At 52.2% G+C, this 24,762-nt stretch overlaps 2 protein-coding genes across 4 annotated transcripts; both read right to left on the reverse strand.

The window, feature by feature from the left end:
• Positions 1 to 1,068: 1,068 nt before the first annotated feature.
• NUDT18 (nudix hydrolase 18) lies at positions 1,069 to 3,496 on the reverse strand. Of its 3 annotated transcripts, none has more exons than XM_080926037.1 (3): positions 3,242 to 3,496; positions 2,209 to 2,401; positions 1,069 to 2,019 (listed from the first exon to the last, which is right to left on the reverse strand). In XM_080926037.1, exons 1-3 carry the CDS (start codon positions 3,401 to 3,403, stop codon positions 1,424 to 1,426), a joined length of 951 nt encoding a protein of 316 aa, XP_080782163.1. In that variant the 5' UTR covers positions 3,404 to 3,496; the 3' UTR covers positions 1,069 to 1,423. The 3 variants fall into 3 exon arrangements, with proteins under 3 accessions (XP_080782163.1, XP_080782162.1, XP_080782164.1); XM_080926036.1 differs by having other exon boundaries at positions 2,209 to 2,422; XM_080926038.1 differs by having other exon boundaries at positions 2,209 to 2,358; positions 3,242 to 3,372.
• A 4,075-nt stretch (positions 3,497 to 7,571) lies between these two features.
• HR (HR lysine demethylase and nuclear receptor corepressor) lies at positions 7,572 to 24,759 on the reverse strand. The gene is made up of 19 exons (XM_080926812.1): positions 24,628 to 24,759; positions 22,757 to 23,406; positions 21,327 to 22,116; positions 19,969 to 20,119; positions 19,693 to 19,880; positions 17,917 to 18,081; positions 16,467 to 16,556; positions 16,222 to 16,337; positions 14,566 to 14,647; positions 13,792 to 13,955; positions 13,440 to 13,676; positions 13,061 to 13,226; positions 12,803 to 12,872; positions 12,388 to 12,518; positions 12,125 to 12,244; positions 11,921 to 12,036; positions 9,546 to 9,710; positions 9,032 to 9,160; positions 7,572 to 8,834 (listed from the first exon to the last, which is right to left on the reverse strand). Exons 2-19 carry the CDS (start codon positions 23,366 to 23,368, stop codon positions 8,772 to 8,774), a joined length of 3,555 nt encoding a protein of 1,184 aa, XP_080782938.1. The 5' UTR covers positions 23,369 to 23,406; positions 24,628 to 24,759; the 3' UTR covers positions 7,572 to 8,771.
• Between the last annotated feature and the right edge of the window lie 3 nt (positions 24,760 to 24,762).

The raw sequence follows: 24,762 nt of genomic DNA on the forward strand, positions 1-24,762 counted from the left end.
ACCAAAAGAGACCTGGGGCACTAGGCAAGGGATTGTCGAGTTTTCCAGTTCCTCAAGCTGAATCCTGTGGAAGTGTGTTTCCCTTCTCAGAATCAGAAATCGTTCCCCTTGATGTGATGATTAGCAACGCTTGATACATTTCCTTTGCCCCACTGCTTTTGATTTTTGTTTAAATTTTTATTTTTAATTATGTCTGCCTGCAGAGATGTGCACATTGAGTGGAGTGCCCACAGAGGCCAGAGAGGGCATTGGAAAGCCTGGCGCTGGGGGTGGCTTTGAGCCACTTGGTGCGAGTACTAGAAACCAAACTCAGGTCCTCCGCAAGAGCTGCCTGTGCTCTCAAATGCTGAGCTGAACCGTCTCTCCAGCCCCAAAGTTTTCATCAGATAATAATGGTGATAAAGATAAGCAGCCGGCACTGGTAAGCTGGAGCGCATCTGTATTCCCAGGACTTAAGAATCGGAGGCAGGAAGATCACAACAAGCTTGATTGAGGTCAGCCTGGTCTATGTGGGCAGAGTCTATCTCAAGCAAACAGAATCCTGTGATGGCCTAGGAATGTAACAGTTGATTAAAGTGCTTGAGTTTTGCAGAAGCTGGATGGTCAGATATATTCAAGGTCAGCATCAGCTACATTATCAGAGTTCACAGTCAGCCTGGGCTATATGAATTGAGGACAGGGCATGAGCCAAAACCAAAAAGCCAGGACCAGAGAGCACACGAACAGGTCAGAACCCAGGAAGCTCAAAGAGAAAAGGACGGGCAGAGGCCAAGGTGTCATCTTCAGCTCTTGTTCCATAGGCAGTTTCACCAGACCAAACCGTTCAGCACCTGGACGGGTCTGAGCTCTGTTTTTATTAGGGGTGTGGTCACTTCAAAGTCCCACGCCTGTCCCAACAGGACAGGAACACTAAAGAGAGTCTGGGTGGGTCGAGGTTTCAATGAGGAGCGATGTCTACCCCAGGAGCCCTACATCCCTGCATAGCATCAGTGAGGAAAGACCTGTGTGGCTGTGGGTGAGACAGTGCCCCATATCCTCCCCACACAGACATTTAGGCAAGTAGGCAAGTTAAGCAACACCTTTTTACTCAGCAATGAGGACTCTGCCCTGAGAGATGCGTCCCCCATGTCCCATCCCTCTCTACATTCCTATGGGGTTGGAAGGATTGACATGCAGCCTTTTCCAAAGTGGATAAAGTAGATAGTGCCATTTACGGTTCAAAAGGCTCCTTACCAACTTAAAGAGAAGCACTGTGTACCCTCAGAACAACTGATCCCTTGAAGACTGCATTCAAGGCACCCTCCCTTTGGGCTCAACGTGTGGTTCCTGTACCCATGCAATGTCAATGAGCTCTCTGATTGTCAGCCTCTTCTCTGCCTCAGAGGGAGGGTGGCTGCTCAGCTTTTGGTCACTGCTGGGATCTCTATCTGCTCAGGGGGACAACAGAAGACTCCTGGAGTCTGTGGAGAAGCTGTTTTTGTAAGTCTTCCTCTAATACCTTCCACCAAAAGTAGTTTTCACCCCGAATCTTTGGGGGCTCATCTTGGATTCCTGGGTTCCGAAAAGCCACCGTGACCAGCACATTCAGGCACATGCCATCCACATGGTCTCTGCCTAGGTGTTGCAGCCCAAGCAACCCCTTGGTCTCCACTGCCAAACTGTGTAGAGTCAGACATTCCTGTAGTAGCCTCAAGATGGCCACCTTGATGCCACCCCTTTGCTCCATAGGGGTGAAGCCACAGGCAGTGATGGGCAAGTGAGGTGTCCCCACTGTCCCCACCAACACCCACACAGACTGGACCGCTGTGAAGATGGTCACCAGGCGCTGGCAGACCACACTGCAGGAAAGCTCTTGAGGCAGAGTGAGAGGGTGCGTGGCTTGTTGGCAGAATTTAGCACCAAGCTCTACCAGGTGCAGAACGTCATGGGCTCTAAGTGGTGTGGGCAGAGAGACCCGTGGGTACCAGCCAGCCTGTAGGGACTCAGAATCAGCATCCTTGGAAGTCTTCAGAACTCCACCTAAGAGAAGGGACAATACAAGAAGTGTTGGGCCTGAGAGAGTAAATGGCCACCCAAACACCTCAGAGGGAGACCCCAACACTCTTAGCCTGCAGTAGGTCAATGGCAATGTGCAGAAGCCCACAATATGGCTGGCTACGGAGAAGAAACTGTGAGAAAGGTACTTGAATGTCACCGGGTGGGTTGTACCTGTTGGTCGAGCAAGGAATACAAAACGGATCCAGGAGGCGCCCCTCTCCTCCACAGACAGCAGTGTCACTGGTTCACAAAGCAGCCCAGCCTCTTCCTTCACTTCCCGCTGCATGGCCTCCACAATGGTCTCCCCTGGTTCCATTCTTCCTGCAGGGAGGTACCACGTTCCCCGGCATTCTCTCTTGGCCTCCTGGATCATCAACACCTCATCCTGAGAGGGAAGCAAGACACTGCCCACTACCTAGCCAGTCTAGGGGCTTCAGAAGAGCAGCCCATACCTGCATGGTGGCCCAAAGCTCCCTTGGTAGATAGACACCTTAAGGATGCTGGGTCCCCAGGAGCCAGGCCCCTGTGTGGTTGAGAGCTGTGGCTGCCTCCTTTTTGCTGTAACTTTGAGCCCAGAGGGATTTCTGTTGTAGAAAGGGGCTGAGGTCCTTGGGCGTTGCTCTAAGGAGGCCTCATCCTGAAGGTTGCCACCACTCCTAACTGACTCATTTATGCCACTGTCTCACTCTTGTTCCCATGAGACCTGCAAACGGCTTGTGTCAGATCCTCAGTCTAGGGTCTGAGGCTTCGAAACTCAGCTCCATCTCCATACCAGCCTACCCACTACTTGGCCAGGATTTTATGACGCTGACTTGTACAGAGGTGATCACTAAAAAGAACTCTCAGAGGGTCAGAGGCCTGAATGTAAGCTCCCCATTTCTACCCTTGGGGCCGGGAGAGTCTAGGAAATCCCCGTTGCACGTCATGCACTGCTAGACTCCTGGAAAGGAAGGAGGCATGCTACAGGCCTCTCCTGGTGCGGGATGAGATAAACCGCCCCGGGACCTCAGCTTCTTTTATATTATAGAGTCGATCTTCTTCTATGTTATTAAGGACGATCTCAGCTCAGCTGCTAGTGTGAGAGTGCTTTGCAACATTGGGAAACGCCAGGTACAGGCAGCGGCCGTTGGCTCGCCTGTTCCGACCAGGGCAGGCGGCACGCTCCCGAGACCAGCCGAAGGCCGGCGGACTGTCGGACGCTCACCTGCTCGTTGAGGAACACGGCCAGCACCACGTAGCAGACATTCTTCCGCAGCCGCACAGGCAACAGCGGCTTGCCAGCCGGCTCCGAATCACAGCTCTGCACCAGCAACCCCTTCCCCCCCAGCACGGTGGCCAGCGCCCCAGCCAGGCCCTCCGTTGCCATCAGGTCTCCGGGGAGGTGGCAAGCCGGGACCTGCCAGACCCCCGGAGGTAGGCAGCAGGGACCTGAGCAGCGGTGGGCCGCTGCGCCCTCGCCCCCTCCCCTGCCTTGAGGGCCAAGGCTAACGCGGAACCTCCGGAAGAGACCTGGTCGCTGATAGGCTGAGCATCACCGCGGCCTGTCCGGATTGGCCAGCTCGCAGCGGTTGCCGAGGGGGCGGGGCTCCGGGGTCCTCCCTCTGCCCCCTCCTCTCCCGGGTTTTAGCCGCCGGTCGCTCACTCTACACTCTCCCCAGCGATTAGCTAATTCGCCCAGCACGCACTTGTCCGCGCGGGTTCCGACGGTGATGTCATCCTGCCTGTAGGGTGATGAACACCACCGTGACCAGGGTCGATGGCGTCACTCGTCCGATGACATTACGGAAGCCGAGGCTCAGTCGTTTGCTCCCACTGTCCAGCTTTTATCATAAACAAACTAGAGAAGTGCTCACGAATAGGCCCCAAATAACTTTTCTGACATTTCGTTAAAATGTCTGAATGTCGTATGGCTGAGGCACATAACGTTGCGTTAGGATTTCTGATCTGTTTAGGTCGATGGACACAAGGCATTTTCAAAGTCCGAGGCTAAAGGATTGGTTTGGGGGGAAAACAAAAACAAAACGTGATTGACAAGCCTCAGAAAAGGGATGGGACAAGGTGGGACAAGGCTGGGGATGAGAAGAAGCTACTGGGGGATGAAAAAGAGCTTAAAGTCAGCACTGTAGTCTGCATCCGATTCCTGTGCTCAGTGCATTTTCCTTGTAGTTTCAAGGCTTCTGAAGCAGAACATCTTTAAAGGGCAGGGGTGGTGCCCTCCTACCAGCGTTGGGGCCTGGCCATGGGGAACAGGGTGTGGGTTGTTTTGGCCAGCTCCTGCCTCTCTCCCAGCCTGACCTTTCCTCTTCTGAGCTTCTTTAACCTCCACTCAGGACAGGAAGGCAGGGCCAGCTGGGAGGAATCCACAAAGCAGGCCAAGTCTGGGCTCCTCACCCCATCCCTGCCCCCCCCAACTCCCCTGCTGGTTCTGTGTACCTCCTTTGGGGGACAGTGGCTTGGTGGTGCTGACAAAGCTCTGTAGTTTAAGCCAGACATCCAGCCACTGCTGGCTGACTTGCTCTGTGTCCTGGGTGGCCTCAGTGTCCTCATTTGTACAGTAGGTCTGTAACAGCCCAAGATAGCTGTGGACTATCTGGACACTATCACCAGACAGCTCACCTATTCTCCAGGAGGAATTTCAAAGCCATAGCCCATAGAACACATGCTTGCACACACACACACAGAGAGAGAGAGAGACACGCACAGGGGAGTGTAACTCAGCAGCAGAGTATTTGCTTAGCACACACAAGACCCTGGGTTCAATTCCCAGCACCACAAACAAACAAAAACACATCTGCGCTCTGTAGACTTGACTGGCAGGTGATCTCTGCCCTACGAGACTGGTCTCAGCCTTTCTCTCTGATGCTGATGCCAATTGCAAACTCCCTGGACAGGAAATCTATGTGAGGTTGGACACAATTAGTGTCCCACAGGATTCTGAGGCACTTGAACACTTCTGGCTTGAGGTCATTGAAGAACTCCTACCTCCAAAGAATTCTATTCCATGGCAGAAGGGTAAGATCAGGATCCAGGGAGCTCTCCTTTCCCCTCCCCTTCCCTCTCTTCTCTCCACCTCTCTCTTCCTCTACCCTCCTCCTCTCCCCCTTCTATTCCCTTCCCCTCCTCTTTTCTATTTTTCTCTTTCCTTTTCTCTATTTTCCTCCCCCCCACTTTGTTTAGATTTCTCAGTGCCTTAGTTTTCCCATCTGTGAAGTGGGAGGCAGCACTGGTCAGAGACTCCATTCTGCCTCCCAGGGATGATTTGGGAGGGGGTGAGGTCATGTCTGGGCAGGCTAGGAGAGCTGCAGAGGCGTCCTAAGATAAACAGCAGACAGCCCAACTGCCTGGAAGAGCAAAGGCTGCCACAACCGCAGTTCCATTCCCCCATTATCATGGGGGAAGGGGAAAACACAAGTCTGCTGCGGAGGACCTAATTGCCTTGTCATAAGCCACACTGAAGCAATAGAACACCAACAGTCCTTTGTAAATGTTGGGTGGGACACACAGAAGGGATTTGAAGGGGGCACAGTCCTTCCCAGAGTGCTTGGAGAGGCAACCAAAAAGACTGGGTTTCTCAAGGCCCTGGGATAGAGAGCAGTGGTCAGAGACAGGTGAATGAGTCTTGGATAGAAAGGGGATTTTGAGACAGGGAAAGAAGCTGCTGAGACAATCTTCTGTCTCCCGCCAAGTTTGTCTTCTCTCCTATGAGGTGGAGAATATTCCTGGAGTGGGTCGCCTCGGACAAGCATAGTCTGACTAGTCCTGCTCTCCCAACACCTATGGGAGCATGCCATCTTAGGGTGCATTCATGACCTGTGTATCTGACCTGTGAGCAGGGAGATAGATATGAGGTAGGCAGAGCCAGGGACACGGGGACAGGGCTGGGCAGGCAGGATGAGCAAGGGTGTCTGGGAAGCTGGAGTCCTTTACAATGTAGCAAATCCTGTCTCCTGACAAAGAGGCTGGTGAGAAGGGCAGTGGGGGAAGGGACTAGTAGCTCTTTGACTTTGGAGAAGTCACAGCCACAATATAGATCAGACACAGGCACTTCTAGACCCTGGGATACAAACACTGGAACACTGGTGAAGTTCCAGTAAGGCTGTGGCTTCCTGGGTGGGATTATTGGGTCCTGGATGTGATATTGAGATCCTGGCAGTGGTAAAGAACTAAGTTTGTATAGGAAATTCCCACTGAGGGACACCATGTCCAATGTAACTGAAAGCTGTATGTGTTATATTTATTTTTTGTTTTTTTTTTTTTAGAGACAGGGTCTCACTGTGTAACTCTGTCTGGCCTTGAACTCACAGAGATTGGCCTGCCTCTATCTCTGAGGCTAAGATTAAAGGTATGCGACACCACACCACAGTTCATGCTGTATTTGTAACTCGAGTGTAAGTCTGCAATTATTTTAAGATAAAACGTAGGAGAGTTTTATAAGGAAAAGAAAAAGGCAGCCAATGCATGAAGATACCCCCTGATGCACTTCCAGCTCCTTGGCTGGTACCATGGTGAGTCAGAGAGAAGACAAGAAGCCACTGACTGTCTAGGGCCTCTGCAGGGAAAAGTGTCAATCAAGGGCCCTGGCCCAAGTCTCAGGGTCAGACACTGTTTGGGCTGCTCTATTCTTGGTCCAATCCCAGAACAAGTGAACCCTGGTCCGACTGCTGCTTTTAAGGGCCAGACAATCTACCCTCAGGGAAGCTGTGACAGTGGGAGGGGGGTGTCTAGGAAACACCGAGGTCCTTAGTACCCCTGCCATTAGCCCCAATAAACAAAAAAGTTCAGTGTCCCATCTTTTCTGGTAAGCCTTCTGTATTGGTTCGGGGTGATGTCAGGACAAGGCTATAGAAGGCGGAGTGTTAAGAACATGTCATCTCCCAGGAAGAAGATGGAGATGTAGAAAAGCCTGTCTTAAAACTCCATTAAGCACTAAAATGAGAATGTCAACCAGGTGCCTTGAGTCAGCAAACTTGGCTAAAATCCCATTCTGTCGTTAAAATGGCCGCATAACCTCGGGTGACTTACTTAGCACCAAATGGGCCAGCTTCTGCTATAAAATGGAAATAGATCATCTTTACTCCAAAACAGCGTTAGGGCTTAACATGATGGTTTAAGTGAAAGGAAAGAGACAAAGTAAAACATGGCTCTTCTCTAGAGACCCCCTCCCCAATCCTAAAAAAATAAACAAACAAATAAATAAAAAGGTGAAAATGACTAAACTTTTCCATAAAAAAGCCCAACCTTTTTTTTTTTTTAAGATGGGGCCTCATGAAGCCCGAGCTGATGTTAAAAAATCACAATATAGCCAAGACTGGCCTTGAACTTCTGACCCTCTTGCTTCTCTATCTCCCCTAGTACTGGGATTACAGGTGTGTTCCATCACACCCAGCCCTAACACAACCTTGAAAGAAAGCAATAGAGACTCCCTGAAGAAAATGCTAGAAGGAAATACAACGTAATCTAGCAGTGCTTTTGTTGGGTGCGGGATGATCTCGGGTGCCTTTGTTGTTTTTCAATGCTCCAAACAGATGTTCTATTTATAATAAAAACTTTTATTTAATTAAAAAAAATCCCCAAACCACAGCAGGAACTGTTAAGTATAACAAGAGCTGGCGCATGTGTGCGGTTGAGATACATGGGGAAGAGGTAGGAAAGCAAAGCAGTACCAGTACGGGCCATGTGGGTAAGGGTCAGTTGTTGGCACCAGAAAGGGCCATGGAGTAGGAGTCAGCTGTCTGAGGCAGTAAAGCTCTGTCCTGGGGGGGAAGGGGGGCTTGGACACGGAGAGTAGTTGGGTTGAGCCAGGGCTGTCCTGGATGTCTCTCCTGGTCAGAGCACACAGGGCAGGTGGGACAGAGGCAGGGGTTCTGTAATCTCCACAGGTTGATGCTGCCCAGGGAAGCTATCTCAGTGCTGCACCTCAGAACTCCGCCTCCCCTGGCTGTCAGTCAGGGGTATCTTCAGTGCCCAGAAAGCTGCAGGGGTCCAGGCCTCCCAAAGATCCGGGCAGTGGTCTTTGAGGTCTCTGTCACCAAGTCCCTGCTCATCCTGTCCACTGGCTTCTGCTCCAGATCAGATTTCTGCGTTCACCTTCTTTCCCTGGCCCATGTGGCCAGCAGAGCTAGGCTAACTGGGTTGGCAGCACTCACTCGCCAAACAACCGATTTTTACCAGAAACCAGGGAAGGAGAGAGGCAAAAGCAGGGCCCAGTGGTTCTGCCCATGGTGTTCCCTCCAGCCAGCCTGGCCCATTAACTGAGGCCCTCTCTCCCCCAACTCCACAGCCCTTCTGTAAGGGAAGAACTCTGTGGGTCCTGGTCCAGCAGACCTGCAGTCGGAAGGCTTTCTGTGGATGTTGCTGATGCAGCATAGCTGGGGGTGGGGTGGGGGTGGGAATGCCAGGGGAACACAGGGTGAAGCAGCGGGAGGAAGTGTTGCTTAAACCAAAACAATTCCCAAGCTTCCCCAAGGAAGGGCAGTATTCATCCCCTGGGGTGGGAAGGAGCCATGTACCCCTAGTGTGAACCTGACACCACGGAGAGGGAAACAGCTGTAAGCAGACAGTCGTTCCCTTGAGAGCCAGGGACAGGGTGAGGAACAGGGTTCCCTGCTTGTGCCCAAAGAGATATTTGTAGTACAGACGACACCGTTTAAGTTCCCCAGTACCATTCCCTGTTGAAATTAAGCAGACTGAACACTCGGTTACCTGCCCACCACCCCTCCAGGCACCAGGATCCCTTATTTAGCTTCCTGTAACGTCCCCACAGCCACCTTCACTGCTTGGAACACAGCCCGGTCCATCTAGAAAAAAAGAAAAGAAAAAGAAAAATGACACAGAATTTTCAATCACGGTCCAGCCCCCACCCTCACTCCCTACCTTTCTCAAGACCACCTTTATCAGGTGACAGGGCCTCAGATCCATCCTGCCTAATGCGGCTGTGCCCCCAAGTTGACTAGGGCAGCAGCTCACTTAGCCTTCAAGTCAGTTCCACACTCACCTGGGCATAAAGCATACGGTGGTCAGGGGGCAGGCTGGCTCCCTGGTGGCAGAGCTGAGCAGAGAGGGCAGAGGTCTCAGGAGACAGGAAGTGCTGAGTGACGCTGACTGTGCTCACCAGGCCCTGCACCTGTGCCATGGGGGAGGGGGAACAAGGACAAGAGGGTAAGCTGAGGCTCAAACCATACACCCCTCTCCATCCCTCTGATCAGTAAGTCTACCTCCTCGTTCAACTTTCGGAAAGCGGTAACTCTAGTTACAGGACCAGACATCCCAAAGGCCTGGCCAGAACCAGGGATGCTGGAGTGCTGAGTGAGCTGCCCGTGACTAGATCAGATCTCTGGAGAGAGTCCCACATAGCTTTGAAGACGTCAAGACCCTTAGCTTTGCTATCTCCACGGCTTTCTGCCCTGCCTAGCTCTCTATCAGGTAGAGAATGCTGTGTGATCACAACTCTGATACGGAGTCCTTGCTACTCCTGATCTTCTGTTACACCCCGCCCACCAGGGAAGCACCTGATGGGGTGCCCCTGCGGGCACCAGCACCGCTTCTCCAGGGGCCTGCAGCAGGGTCCAGCAGCTCACTCCCCACTCCTCCCTCAGGCGACGTCGTAACCCTGAATCCAAGTAGCAGCTGCCTGGGGCACCAGGCTCCAAGGTTCCAGCTCCCGCTGGGCACACCTTCGAGAGGAGAAAGAGGGATGGATGTCCGTGGAGATGAAGGCGGAGATTGGGGAGGAAGGGGTGTGGTCTCTCTGGAAGACCAGGTGCGATCAACCGAGTGCTGAAGCTGTCTTTAAGGGGGTTGGGGGCGGGGCAGGTCCAGGTTGGACTGGAAGAAGATTAAGAGTAAAGGGCACTCAAGCTGGGGGAAGGGGGGAGAGTTCTAAATCTCTGACTTCCTTGGAATATGCTTTTCATAGCTTCTGTGACCCTGGCCTGACCCGTTGTTCTCTCCGTGTCCCTGTCTCCAAAACCCAGGAAGATGTCCCGCACAAGCCCCATTCAGAGCTGCCTTCACAAGGAGTTCTTAAGTTTTTGTAAACAGCCTGCCTTGTAAGCCAAACTGAGGAGAAACCAGTAGCTTCTCCCCAGAGGGGTTGGAGGCGGGGAGGGGGGGGGGTGCGAGCCGATCCTGGATCCAGGAGAAAAGCAGGGCCACACAGAAGTTCTGAGAAGTGGGTGGACAGGCTGAGGCATCAGGCCCAGCTATGGGGACTGTCACCAGCCCAAGCAGAGTCAGCTCTGTGACACGCAGGGACAAGTGAAGTCCAGAAGAGCTGCCCAGGGAACACCTGAAGAAGTGAGTGCCAGCACCCTTCCCCGAGAACCTCAGTCATTGTCCCTGGATTGAGAGGGTGCTGGCAGGGGTTGGGTGGGTTGAGAGGCGTGTGAGCCACATCCCCGAGAAGAGTCCCAGAAGGATGCCAAGGTTCCTCCGTTCCAGAGATTCAAGTCTATCCTGGGGCTACAGCAGTAACAGGCCACCCAGTGAGAAAGTGCCCCTCAGACCTCCCCATGAGTCACCCCACTGGGTCATATGGGACTGCCAACAGCCAACCACACCCAGAGCAGACAAGGCCATCTGCTAATGATGGTGCTCTTGCAGGCTCCCCTCTGCGTGTCATAGCATCTGGGTGTGCATCTTCAGATGTGTGTGTCTGTGAGCAATGCATGGTGGACAACGTCCTATGGACACTTGCATGTGTGTCTTAGCAAGGGTGACAGCTTTTTCTATAGGACAACTGGGATTTCAGCTGGACTTTGAAATCACCAGGCCCATCTTTCCATTTATTATTATTACAATTATTATATTATTATTATTATTATTATTATTATTATTATTATTGAGGTATTTTGGAGGGACAAAGTTTCTCTGTATAACCCTGGCTGTCCTGGAACTCAGTCTGTAGACCAGGCTGGCCTTAAATTCATAGAGATCTCCCTGCCTCTGCTTCCCAAGTGTTGGGACTAAGGTGTGTACCTCTACCATCTGGTTTTAGCTCTGTGTGTGTGTGTGTGTGTGTGTGTGTGTGTGTGTGTGTGGTGGTGGTGGTGGTGGTGGTGGTGGTAGTTAGGGGAAGTTTCAGACAAGGGTCTTAAGTAGCTCAGGCTTGCCTCAAATTAACTTTGGAAGCTGAGGATGACCTGAACTTTGGATCCTCCTGTCTCTACCTCTCGAATGCTGAAATTATAGGTAGATGCCACCATGCCTGGCTCATTTATTTCCAAGACAGGATCTCATTAGATAGCTTAGGCTGACTTTAGGCTCTTCCTGTCTCTGTGCTACTGCGCCCTGTCTGCTATGATCTCTACTAACCCTGGCCTCACATCTCATTTATCCCTCTGGAGTTTTCTTCCTTTTTCTCTCCTGATCTCTACCATTAGGTACCTATCCTGGTAGGTATGTGCCTCATGCCCTCTTCATGGCCAGCACCTCCCCTAGAGATCTCTCCCCACAGTGTGAACTGTAAAAAAGGGAGCAGCTGTTCCCAGGAGGAACCTAGAGTTGGCATGTAAGCTCAGATTCCAGGGTTATCACTAAGACTCGGTTTTCTCATCTATGAAATGGGTCCCTCCCTAGCTCAGAAGGGTACTCATTAACTGAGGCAACTCACCAAGACCCTTAACACTATGCCCATTCTACACGATTGCATCTCCTCCCCGGATTCTGACTCCCCTGCTAGACCTTCTCCCTCTCTGAGCCTCACCAGAGAATCAGACTTGTAACCTGCTCTTTCTGCACCTGTACCTGAATCTAGCTAATTCACTAGGGTAAGCAGCGGGATCTCAGGAGATGATGGGAGCGCACAGTGAGGTCACAGGAGGTGGGAGCAAACACAGAGCTGGCCAGAGACAAGGGATAGGCTCTGGGTTTCCTCCTTCCTCACCATCTGAAGAAAGCGACGGATACGCTGGGCATCCTGGGCCCGGAACACATGCCACACAGTGCTGGTCTGGCTACCTGGAGACCAGAGCCCTTCCCCATCCAGGCCTGAGAGGAAATCTGCAGGAGAAAAATGGCTCGGGTGAGCTCAGGGTAGGCAGACAGCATCGACAGCTTGACTTGCTGGTGTTGCCGGCCAGGGACTAACCTTTCTGTGCCCGGTACCAGGGAGGCAGCTGTGCCTCAGCATGCACCAGGATACTGATTAGGTCAGACACCTCCACACATAGGTTCTTGGTCCCCAGGTGTCCACGGTGTGAGTTCACACCTGTGTGGAGGTAGAGCAAGAACATTCGGAAATAAGATAAGAAACGTATTCTGAGCGCCTAAACCTAAGTGCAGAGATGCATGTCCCCGAAGATGGTAGGTAAGGTAGAGGTATGGGGTGGACAGGAGTGGAAGGGCACTCACCATAGGCCGCCCAGAGCTGGGGCTCCAACGGATGCAGCGTAAGGCCCAGAGGGAGGTAGGACGCTAGGTTGAGTTTCCCTTGTTGGGCACAGTACTCTGGGAGTGGAAGGCTGGAGGCAAGGTTCTTCACCCTGGGGATAGTGGTTGGGAGGAGGGAATCATACATGGCAGGTCCAACTCAGACCCCCGAGATCCATCAGAGCTCCCCACTTCCACGGTACCTTCCAGAGGGCAAAATCCATCCCCCGGGAATTTATTTCTATTACTCCCTCTAAGGCAGACTGGCCCCCTCCATCCCCTGCTCTAGATAGACTTCCGTTCTAAGCGCCTTCAGAGGGCCTGGGCATCAAAGGGGAGAGGGTTGGGGAGGAGAGGACTGTTTGTGATTGAGAGACGGGGCTGGTCTTGTACATACCTGCCAGCGTCCTTATCTCCCAGGGTTCGGTGTAGCAGGAGCACAGAGCCCTCATCTAACTTTGGACGTGCTGAGGGAAAAGACAGATGTCATTGACCCAAGGTAGAGAGCCTCTAGTCCCCGGGACACCCATAGCTGTGTTCAGTTTCTACCTTGAACCCATCTGCCTCCAGAGCTATTCTAGGGTTCCCTTGATCTATGAAGCCTCAGGGTTAGGCTCCCAGTTATCTCCTGCTATCCTGTGTCAGGAATACTCACTCTCAGGATGAGAGAATCCTTTCCAAAATGCTGCGCTGTCCAGGCTTGTGGGCTGAGGAGGCCCAAGGGCAGTCAGCGTCTGCACCTGACCACCAAGTGTCCCAAGGGCTTCCATTCCCCACAGGCTAAGTCTCAGTGTCTTCTGGATGCCTGATACTAACACGGGCTGCAGGGAAGCAAGGGAAAGAAAAGAAAAAAAAAAAAAAAAAAAAGAAAAGAAAAGAACTCTTGGGGAGTCCATAGCAGTCAGGCTGAGGCATGTTGTGGGAGAGGGACTGAAAAAAGACCAGCCTCTGCTGTTCCCTCTGAGCCTAGAGACCAGGACTCTGTGAAATGGGTGAAGCCATAGCATTGGGAAGGGAGAGGCAGGCTAGCTTACCTGGCCCTGCCGCCAGTGTTCCTGGAAGAGGTGAAAACCATGCTTAGGCCTGGGTTCCTGTAGCCACAGCAAAGCTCCAGGAGGAGACAGCCGGGTTCGTACTGGTGACAGAGGCAGGCTCAGGCCCTTGCGTAAGCCTGAGCCCGCTCGAAGGCCTGGCCCCAGGGCTTTCTCTTGGATCTTCCGTTCCACTACCTGTGCAATGATGCTGTCCAGGATGTTGGTGATGCGGTCATCCTGTGGGGAGGCAGGGATGGAGGCAAGAAAGCTCAGGACCAATTCAGTCAAATAAGGATGGCTACCCAGCCTCTGGTTCTCAGGCTCTTGGCCCTCCCTCTGAGCCCTTGCTCACACTGGGCAGAGCTGGGGTGACTGGGGCAAAGGCCATGTGAATCCTCTCATGCCCCAGGCAGAGTTTGACAGCAGTTGAGGCTAGCAGCTCACAGAGAGAGGGACAAGGAAGGGGTGACCGGCCAGCACGGTCCTCTGCTGGGCTCTCAGTGGAGTCTGGGGTCTCTGTTGAAGAAGAAAACAGTGTGACTTTCTGCATAGCCTTTAGGCTTTGCCTCAGAGGCACCTCAACTTTACTGTGCTCTGTCTGGGTGTCATCCCATCTTTGCCTTCCTAAAGGAAGTTGCAGAGCCTCTAAGAATAGTGGCTCCAAACGGGAGTCTCGGGCTGGGAGACAGCTCAGCACAAGACATGAGAATCTCAGTTCAAATCCCCAACACCCACAACAAACAAACAAAATATTGTTGTTATGCCTGCTACCTCAGCTCTTGGGTGGTGGGAGGGGTGGCATGGAGCTGGGAGCATTGCTGGCTGAGGTTTGCTGGCCACTAATGTAGGTTCAGAGAGAGACCCTGTCTCAGGGGAGTAAGGCGGAAAGTGATAGAGCAAGGTTAGAGTAATAAATGAATGAATGTGTCAGTACACAACAGGACAATCCCGATGGAGGAGTCAGGACACCTGTCTTGAGGTGAGGGATGGCCATTCTTGTTCTGTGTGTTGCGGGGGAAGGGCGTTGATTGCCAAAGTAATACCAAGTTTCTCCTGGAGTCTTATATTCCCCACCAAACACCCCTCTGCACTCCCAGGCCAAGGAGCATGGGTAGCCAGCATTCACCTTCTTTGATGTCCTTGGTCCGACTGGCGTCTCCATTGCAGGAAGGTTGTGGAGCTGGGGAAGTTTTCTCTGTTGGTTCCTTCTGTTAAACCCATCCACCACCACCCCCAAATCCAAGCAGAGGTTTTAAAAGTGGCAGACACAACTGAAGTCAGTGTTCAAGCGTTAACAGTGTATTCCCTTTCTTTAATTTTTTATTTTATGTGCATTGGTGTCAGACCTCCTAGAACTGGAGCTACAGATGGTTGTGAGGTGCCATCTGGGTGCTGGGAATTGAACCCAGGTCCTTTGGAAGAGCAGCCGGTGCCCTTAACCACTGAGCCATCTCTTTATTTCTAACAATGTGTCCTTATAAGTCCTAAAGTTGTTTGCAAGAGAGCAAAATGGTTGAAAAACAGAGAGGGCAGGGAAGGAGAGGGAGAGAGGGAAAATAAAACTGCTCATAGATATCTCCACAGGGCGTGGTCTAACCAGTGTGTTAACACAGGCACAAATAACAATAAATAATAAAATATGTAGGCAAATAATTGGGGGAAGTAAAAATGTTAATGACAACATAGGAGCTCACTGTTATTTTCTTAATTAGACTTGACTACATTTTCTGAATTTTATACGTAGACGTGTGGCAGTGTTTGGTAATTATGTAAGTATATTTTTAAGTATAAAAGTATATAAAATGTACTTTTCAGCCAGATATAGTGGCCTACATCTGTGGTCCTTGCACTCTGGAGGCCAAGGCAGATATACTGCAATTTTCAGCTAACCTGGGTTATATAGCAAGACCTTATCTTTAAACAAACAAACTCCATAGGACAATAAATGTGCCTTTTGTTTTCCCATGCTGAGGATGGGTCCCAGAGTCTGACACATGCCAGGAAAGCACTCTGGCATGGAACTACATCCCCATTCTTGTGTTTTATGAGACAATCTCCCTATGTTGACTAGGCTGGTCTCAAGTCCCATTTCTCCTGCCTCTACCCTTTAAGACACGTGCCATGATACCCAGCTCATGGCTCAGTCTTAACAGGGTCATGCCAGCAAGACGGTTTGGCAGACAAGAGCAGCTGCCTGAGGACCTGGGTTCAATCCCTGGAACCCACACACTGGGAAGGAAAAAACCAACTCGCAAGATTTATCATGTGACTTCCACATGTGGGCCTTGGCAATGTGTTATGCCTCCCCCCCCCCATAAAATACACAATTAGTAAATAGATGTTAAAAATGTAAACACCCCAAATTAACTCTTTTTTAAGTGAGTAACTTTTAACATAGGATCGCAAAGTTCAGTAAAAAAAAAATTTTTTTTCACAGTGCATGTTAAGTGCCTGCCAGGTGCCCGAGCTATGGAGAAAGCTGACATCAAACAGAAGGGACCCATGGTTGGGGTGGCAACGGAAAGGTAAAGTGACAAGGGCTGACCTAAAAGGCTAAGTAAGGCAGGACTCTAGGAAGCAGGGAGTGAGGACTGGTGGTAGGGGGTGGAGGGAAAAGGCACATTCTAGGGTCAATGTGAGGAATGCTGCTTCCTGGGAAGTCAGGAAATGGCTATTGTGCCAGCTTCTATGTCCCTCTTCAGCCCAGCCCATAGCAAAAGGTCAGTCATACGGGGCCCCACTGACTGGTGCTTGTCACACAGGCCCATGCCCTGATGCTTACCTGCTGACCCCCATCCCCAGGGGCCCACACACGGGCATCAGCTTGGCAGAAACAGTGCCCCCGAATGTCAAACTTGGCCCAGACTTGGTGCATCACAGTGCTCAGTTCTGCCAGCGCTGGGTATGTAGAAGAGAGACGGAGATGGAGCAGACGGCCATGTCACCAGGGTCAGGAACAACGAGATAGTTTGACTGTCTCCCTCAGGATCCACCCACTGCATGCCCCACCCCTTCGCAATGGCTCACCCTGGCTGGAGACAAACTGGGTCAGAATCAGGGAACAGGCAGCATGCCCAGCCTCCTGGGCACAGTCATCTGTGTGCTGCTCCTGAGAGCCTGTGGGGAAGGAAGAAAGAGCTGCAGGTCCAGAAAGCAAGGTAACCACAGGTTAAGGTCAAGGAAGAAGGCCAAGTACATGGTATTTAAATCAGGAGCCCAGCAAGCCACAGAACAAGTGCTTGCTGGGAAGCTTGTGTATATATAACAACGTAGAATTCTTGTTTTGGGAATGCAGAGGTTTTCATATGCTGCCCTGCTTTGCAAGGTCCCAATGTGGGGGCAGTGAGATGGCTCAGCAGGTAGGAGAGTGCCACCAAACCTAAGGACCTTAGTTCAATTCCCAGGATTCACATGGTGGAAGGGGAGAACTGATTCCCAAATGATGTCTTCTGACCACCATACATGCTTGCTGTGGCAAGTGTGTGCATGTATGTGTGCATCTCTCTCTCTCTCTCTCTCTCTCTCTCTCTCTCTCTCTCACACACACACACACACACACACACACACACAAATAAATAAATAAGCTATCAATTAGTCAATAATCAATCAATCAATATTTTTTTCACTGAAGATTCCAGGGTGGCCATATAGAGACGAATCTGATTCTAGAACTCTTCTTAGCCATGTTTAAGGTGAGCCAGGGAAGTAGAAGCTGAAAACTTTGAAAAGGATCAGACTGAATGAGAGGACCTGAGTCTAAAATCTCAGCTATAACACTGACTTGTTTTGGGACCTTGGTTAGGTCACTGATGGTCTCTGAGTTATTCTTATCTAGATAATGGAGACAATAACACCCACTTCAGGATATTTATGTGGAAGCTGATCCAAGTGAGAAGTGCCAAGAAGGCAGACCTGGCTTCTGTGTGTGTGCATCCGAGTGCATGCATGTGAGTGAGTGTGTGTGTGTGTGTGTGTGTGTGTGTGTGTGTGTACACGTCCGCCTTATCTTTTGAGGCTAGATCTCTTACTGAACCTGGAGTTCATTAATTCAACTGGGCTGGCTGGTTATTGAGTCCCAGGAACCTGCCTGCCTCTGATCTCTGAGTGGGCCACCATGCCCGGCTTTAACACAGGTGCTAGGGACCTGAACTTAGGTCCTCCTGCTTGCTTGGCTTTCACTTTACTGACCAAATTCATATCCCCAGTGCCCAGGTGACTTCTTTACAGAATAGGTAAGAAAGGGGATGAAGAGTTGGCTCAGTGGTTAAGAGCACTTGCTGTTTTTTTGCAGGGGAATCCAGGTTTAGTGCGTAGCACACACAAGCGAGTTCACAGCTGTTTATAACTCTGACCTCCCTTTTCTGACTTCCACAAGCAGCCGGCACACATGTGGTAACACACACACATGCAGACAAAACACTCAAACGTGTCAAATTATACGAATGAAAAATGGCAAATCTGTTTTTTTTTCCCTCACCCGTTTTCTCCCTGTTCTTCCCAGCTCCGGCTATGCGACCACAGGCTACACACAGCCGGTGGCCACAGTGGGAACATCTCCAGTGGGTATTGAAGAGTCCGTGGTGACAACGGCTGCAGCAGTGTGGAATGCCTGGGCTGTCCTCTGTCATGGCTGGCCCCTGGCCTGTTGACCACAGAACAGAACAGGGTCAGAGGGCTCCAGCACACTCCCCTTGGGGAGACCACATAAAGCAGGGTTCTCAACCTGTGAGGGCCAAATGACCCTTTCAAAAGAGTTACATATTAACTATCCTGCATATCAAATGTTTCACATTACAATTTGTAACAGTAGCAAAATCGCAGTTATGAGTAGCAACAAAGATCATTTTTTGACTGGGAGTCACCACACATGAGAAACTATATTAAAGAGCATTAGGAAGGTTGAGAAGCGCTGAGCATTGTTGAGGCAGGGAGCAATTTCTACCCAGAACCACTGGAAGAAGGGAGCTGGGCTCCTTGGCCATTCCTAACACTTTACTCAACAGCCTCGTCTGACAGTAGCCACCCTCTTAAGAACATGCCCTCCTAGTGCAGTAGTGGCCTCGGATCCCAGGCCAGCCCCACCCCCAGACTTGCCCCAGGGATTTTTCCCAGTGTGCCGGTATTATTGATCCACACCACTTCCAGCACATTCCCCATCCACCTCGGCAGTCCCCAAGCACTACTGCTACCAGAAACGGAAAGGCGTAGCAGCTACTCGGATGGCCTTTCCTCTAAGTCCAGGAGACTTTCATATATTAGAAAAGGAAACCCTAAGAGGCTACTCCTGCCCTTACCCAAAGGAGTGGGTTTTGTTTGTTTGTTTGCTTAAGAGCCAAGGTTCAGACCAAACCATGGTTGGCAGGTAGAAAGGGCCCCAACTGAGCACACATCCAGGACACCTGATCGTGTCCCAAGTAGGCAGGAGCGACTCAGAGTTTCTCAGGAATAGGTTTGCCCTCCCGGAACTCATTTCCCATTCAGGGAGACAGCCCACAGACACAGGGATGACTATGGGCCCCTGGCTGGAAAGACCATGGGAAGATGAAGGTGACGTGGCTGGGAACTTCGCAAGTGGCCCCAAAGGATGAGTAAGCTCTTATCCATCAGGTAGGAAGGAATGGCTGGGCATTCCAGACTGAAGAAATAACTAGTGCCAAGGCCCCAGGGGGCAGACAAGCTTGATGATCCGGGAAGGGAAGGATGGCTGATGTGTGTCAGGAATCCAGGCTGGGAGTGGCAGGATCCTACAGGAGCTGGCTCATGACCGAACAAACTAGGGGCTTCCCTCTCTGGAGTGGGATGGTGACACCAGTGATCTCGGTAACATGTGGGACCAGGGCTGTGCTTTATGACATTACGCCATTGCTAGAAAGGACTGCAGAGGGGTGGCCCGGATCTCAGGACCCAGCTGAATGCACTCTACCCTAGGCCTGAATCCCATCGGCTTCTGAGGCCCACAACTCTAGACACCTTCCTTGCCCTTAACCTCTCTGGAGTCACCTCCCCTCCCAGGCTCTTGAGACACTTGTACCAGATGTTCCCTCCATAAGCCCAGTTGCTCTCAGGGAACTGGACCGGGCCACATTTTTAGACTTTCCAGTAGGATCCCCACCCAGTGCCAGAAACCTCAAGGTTGACCAAGAGTTCATGGTAGGGATAGATAGAAACAAAGAAGGAAGTCTCCTGAGTAGGCCTGGGAACCCCAGAACACTGGTAAACGGGGGTTGGGAGGGACATGCAGGAGTGGACCCACCTTCACGTTGTGCCCAGGCAAGGGCCTCCCGTTCCTTCCGCAGCAGACGGCAGAGTCTGTCACCCAAACCACTCAGCAGGTGCTTGGCCAGGCCCTTGTTGAGCGAAGCTTCTGGGCTAGACCCTCCTCCTTCCTCAGAAGTGGCAGAAGAACCCTCCCCCTCCAAGGGCTTCTCTTCCAGGGGCATCCTGGAGATGAGAAGAAGCAAAAGGGCTTGAGGAGGGAGCCCATGGGTGGGGATGGGGTGCTGCCGCCTCCGTCAGACACAACACTCACCTATGTGATTTCTGGGAGTGGCCGGTCAGTACCCCTACCTCTCCAGCTGCCTGGACACAGCTTTGGCCCTGAGTGCCACCTGGTAAGTGATGTTGGCAGGTTGTATCCTCAAGTCTGGATTCCTGGAGCCTAATCCTGCCATCTCGGGGCCCTGAGGAGATAATACCGCTGCTTAGGGAGTCTGGTTTCTGGGGCTTATGCTTGTCAAAGCCCTGAATTAACACCCACCCGTGTCCACATGCAGCCAATTCAGCCCCTGGTCCCCAGGCTTGTAAGGATTCATTCAGAACCCGAAAGAGGACCAGTCCAGTATAAGTTTCACACACAAGGCTAAGCAGTCTCGGAGGCTGAGGGGTTGTTTAGCATGTTCAGCTCAAGGCTTTGGGAAGCCTGAGCAATGGTCCTTGTACGCACGCAGAATCCAGCCAGGATAGACTTTTGGTAGGTTGGCTAAAGGCTAAGTGGCTATGTGACACCGTGCGATGATTCCAACGTGGACGGATGAGCAGCCGGAGGGCACCGGAAAGGGAGAAGGTCAGAATTTCAACACAGAACACAGGTGCTGTAACCCAAGACAGCAGAGGGGCCAACAACTTTCCAGCTCAGACTGAGGCGTGCAAGGGTGCAGACAGGCCCACACCAGGTGCAGGGGCTTTAGGGGCCAGGTCACAGAGATGGTCTTCTGGGCCCGGCAGTCCAAGAAGCTGAGAATAAGGTGATCCTGCAGAAACCAATCTGGCTCCAGGATTGCTGGAACCTTCTGTGACAGACAGTGAGGCAGAAGAGTCCATGATGTACCCACAAGGCTGTCATGCCACAAAGTCCAAACTGAGGCTCCATGATTCAGCAGGCCAAAAGATGCTGACAGTGGTCCTCCAGGAGAGGTAATGCCTAAGCTAGGTTTGTGGTACCAATAACCATGGTATTGAACACTTATTGTTTACCAAGTCCCATGAGTTCTTCAGTGGCCGACGAGCCACTTAACCCTTCCTGTAGACTTCATAAGGTAGGGAGCATTTTTACTCCTACTTTATAGATGAAGGAGCTGAGGTCTTCAGAGGTGAAGTAATGTTCTCCAGGTCAGTTACTGATGAGCATGCCAGGAACATGCTATGTCTCCAGAACCTCTGCTCTGGACCATGGCATTGCATTGCCTGTAACGCTCCCAGAGGCAGAGATGGAAGCCACTGGCTAGAAGGTTGTGGTGGCCAACACTAGGAGCCAGAGAACTGTGTTGATTCCAAAATGAAACCTTCCATCTTAACATGACCCACCGCAAAGGCCTATGGACTCCCTTGGAAAGGTCCAGCCCCGCTGCCCTTCTTCAGCAGGGTCCCTGCTGCCAATCACTCCCTTACCTCTCTGTTCCTCTTGTTGCTCTGCGTCCGCCTTGCTTCCTGTGGATGATGTCTCTGGTGTCTCCTGCCAAGCCCTGGCCCCCTGCCTCCCAGTGCCTGGGAAAGGGTGGGGTGGGCGTTTGGGAGCTGGGCCCCTTGCTGCTCCCTGGACCTCTGGACTGCCTGCCCTCTTGAGTGCCCGGAGCCCAGTGGCTGGACTCTCTTCCTTCCCAGGACAGCCCCCTGGGCACTCAAACTGTTCTGAGTGGCGTGTGAGCCAGGTCTTTTTCAGCTTGGTGTGATGGCTTGGGGGACAGGCCCTGGAACCAGCCTTGTTCCTTTCCTCACTGGATTCTCCTGGCCCACTGCTACCTCCCTCTGGGCTATCCTGACATTTCCTACAAGGGCCAAGATCCCCCTCTCTGGCAGGCAGATGGGATGAGCAACAGCCCCCTGGAGGGGTGGGAGGCCCAGGAGATGGGCACCTTGGTGTGATTGGTGGTCCTAGCTGGTACCCAAGGCTATTACTTCCTGGCCCAGCCCAAATGTTGCCAAGAGTGTGAACCAGGCCTGGGGGACAAGAAGGCCAGGGGGTCCGAGAAACAGTGTCTGGGTACCCCAAGAAAACTGGGCAAAGATTCTGCTGCCTGCCAGACCCTGTCTCCCCATCCCTCTGGTGAAGTGGGGAGCCTTCTGCTTCACAGGCTTGCTGGAGATGCCCACCAGGGGCTAAGCCCAACATCCCAGACTCTGATACTGCCAAAGGCTCCTTTGCTGGTCTGAGGATGTTCGGATCCTTGTGGTAAAAGCCCTAAAAGAAGAAAAAGGATTAAGCTAGTGCTAATGTAGGTTCTCTGCATTTAAAAGAGCAAACAGGACTGATAACAGTCACTGGTGAATTCACAGTCAAGTAAGTAAGTGGTACCACTTACTAACCACACTCAATCTTCTCCCAAGCTTTCCCAAGGCTGAAGGGTTAATGCTTGGCAAGGCCAAAGGACATCAGGACTTCCTAGAGAATTCTGTGCTTTGACCCTCATGCCCTTTTGTCTGTTTTGCTTTTGAAGAGGTCTTTTCTGTATTCTAGACTAGCATGGACCTCACAATCCTGTCCCAGCCCCCTGAGGACTGAGATTATAGGCATGCACTATGATGCCCATCTTTGACTTCCAAAAATTTCAAAACCTAGTTCTAGGCGTGTGGGGTGGCTTGTTAGGAAGGAGCCCCGGAAATAGGCCATGAGGACTACACATCTCACCCACGCTTGGCCCCCATGAGAAGGCCACACATTCCATGGACAGAGTTTCTAAGGCCTGATCCTGGGTGAACTATGGGTGAGTCAGTGGTTGTAGAGGCCCAAGGGCAGGGCAGGGAAGAGGCTGGCAGTGTTTGGTTGTCTTCAGGGCTAGGGACAACTGAACCCCATGCACTCACTGTATTTTCTCACTCACCTTGCTGCCTAAGCCGAAGGCAGAGGGTACTTTTGGCTGGCTCCCAGAGTATACCCAGGGGCTTGGGGCCAAAGGCCAATCATATGGACGCTCTGGGGGTAGGCTGGACATCAGGTACGGAGGTAAGCAGGTAGGAACCCAGAAGGGAGCTCTCTCTAGAATCTTGGTCTCCAGCAGGAAAGGGCAGTGCAAGGGCCGAAAGGCCACAGGGTCACTCTTGGGATGGCCACTACCATGCTCAGGTATCAGGGGGCCATAGCGAGGTGGGCACGCTGGCCCACAGAAGGCCAGTGGATGGGCCAGCATCGCTTCCTTCCAGCGCAGTCCTTCCTTGCTACCCAGCCAGCTGGCTTTCCTCTCCCCATTCCGAGGACCCTCACCCTCCACCAGTGAGAGTGTGTCCTTGGGGCCTTGGAGGAAGCTAGGAGGGAGCCAGGAGTCTGGGGTGCTCAGAACACCCCTCCAAAAGGGAGCAGGTTCTCCTAGACACAGTGACCCATGGCGCAAGCCATCCTGTGGCGAGGAACCAGGCTCCTGTCCCACAATGCCGTTTGCAGGGGCTGTCTTCTCCCAGGCTGGGGTGTCCTTCAGGAAGCTGGGCATACTCTCCATTACTCTCCTGCCCTCATGGGGCTCTCCCAGGGGGGGTCCTGGAGCATAAGGACAAAACATGAACCCCTTAGGCACATGATCCATGTGTCTTAACCATGGGCACCACCCTGGGAACACCAAAGTGGCTCAAACCAGTAAAGCAAGTGTCGGGCTACACAGTAGGACACAAAGCTTTCCATAGCTGGCCAAAAGAATTCTGCTTCACAGCAGGAAGGTGATATACTTTTTCTTAAATTCTGGCCCCTATCTGGATTTATGGGTCACAAATTCAATAGAAGGTTGTCACTTCTAAGTTGAAAGACTCTGCCCTTAAGGAGCTAGGAACCTGGTTACAAATCTTGGAAATGAATAGGAAGCAAGACTGCAAAAGGTTAGCTCAGTAGAAGACACTCGGCTGTGAGGACAGGGAGGCTGGATCCTGGCCCTGAATCTGTGTCACCTGCTGTTCGGATGCTCAGTAGATCATTTTCTCCCCTGAGTTTCAGTGTACCCATATGTAAAAGAGGGACTTGGAACACAGAGGACTCTTTCTAAACGTCAGTCTGTGTTTTTTTTGGGGGGCGGGTACTGCTTGCTCCCATCTTCAGCCCTCACCAGGCTTGCAAGACTGGGGTGTTCAGACCTGGCAGACTCGAGTCACTGGGCAGGGCAGCTAGCCAGGGCTGCTGGCTGGTGTCTCCCTACACCTGGGCTGTCTGACTCTGCCCCCTTCATGGGCTCTAGTTTCTTGGCATCTCCAAAGAGTACCAGGACAACTACGAGGGGCTAGGATCTCCACTCTCAAGGGGAGCCAGCATGTGAGAAGGGATTAAGAGGTTTCAGACTAGGGTGGGTCGAGCGCCCAAGTCCAACGGCAGTGCCAGGGTACCGCAGCCCGGAGAGGGGAGGGAAGGAGGCGGGGAAAGCTGGCTGGGCCCCAGAGAGATGCAAGCGAGGGAAAATTGAACGCATGCGAGGGACCAGGATGACAGGTGGCACCAGATCAGCTGTAGTCTCCCCGGAGCAGTCCCCATGGCCGGCCAGAGGAAGCCCCAAGAGAGATGGATACACTGGAGCCTTGGCGGAGACGCCAGTATTTTCTGGAGCTGCAGTTACGCGCAGTCCAGCCCTCTTAGTTGAGCATCCTAACTTTTCCATGTTAAGATGGAATGTTCAGTTCTGAGTTGCACGGGCACTTCACTCCCTGTCTGTACCTCGGGATCAACCCATACACTCCCCCATTACAATTAGCCCAGAACGCGCCCCCTCTCGGCACTTACCTGGGCTTCACAGGCCGGGCGCGGTGTGGGCGGCGGTCGTGCAAGCCGGTGCTGGGCACTCGCTCCCCATGGGCCGGTTTCGGAGCGTTCTCCCGCTTTCTGCTTAGCGCGCTCGCGCTCTCTTTCCCCCCGGGC

This window comes from Micromys minutus (genome assembly GCF_963924665.1).
Source record: "Micromys minutus genome assembly, chromosome: 12".
Classification (NCBI taxonomy): domain Eukaryota; kingdom Metazoa; phylum Chordata; class Mammalia; order Rodentia; family Muridae; genus Micromys; species Micromys minutus.

Coding starts and splice junctions, on each gene's coding strand:
- NUDT18 (XM_080926036.1), bottom strand. CDS start 3,403: ATGGCAACGGAGGGCCTGGCTGGGGCGCTGGCCACCGTGCTGGGGGGG. Junction 2,423..3,241: donor CCGTGTTCCTCAACGAGCAG/GTGAGCGTCCGA, acceptor CTTCCCTCTCAG/GATGAGGTGTTGATGATCCA. Junction 2,020..2,208: donor ATTCCTTGCTCGACCAACAG/GTACAACCCACC, acceptor CCCTTCTCTTAG/GTGGAGTTCTGAAGACTTCC.
- HR (XM_080926812.1), bottom strand. CDS start 23,368: ATGGAGAGTATGCCCAGCTTCCTGAAGGACACCCCAGCCTGGGAGAAG. Junction 19,881..19,968: donor CACTCCCAGAAATCACATAG/GTGAGTGTTGTG, acceptor TCTCATCTCCAG/GATGCCCCTGGAAGAGAAGC. Junction 12,245..12,387: donor CCAGCTCTGGGCGGCCTATG/GTGAGTGCCCTT, acceptor ACCTCCACACAG/GTGTGAACTCACACCGTGGA.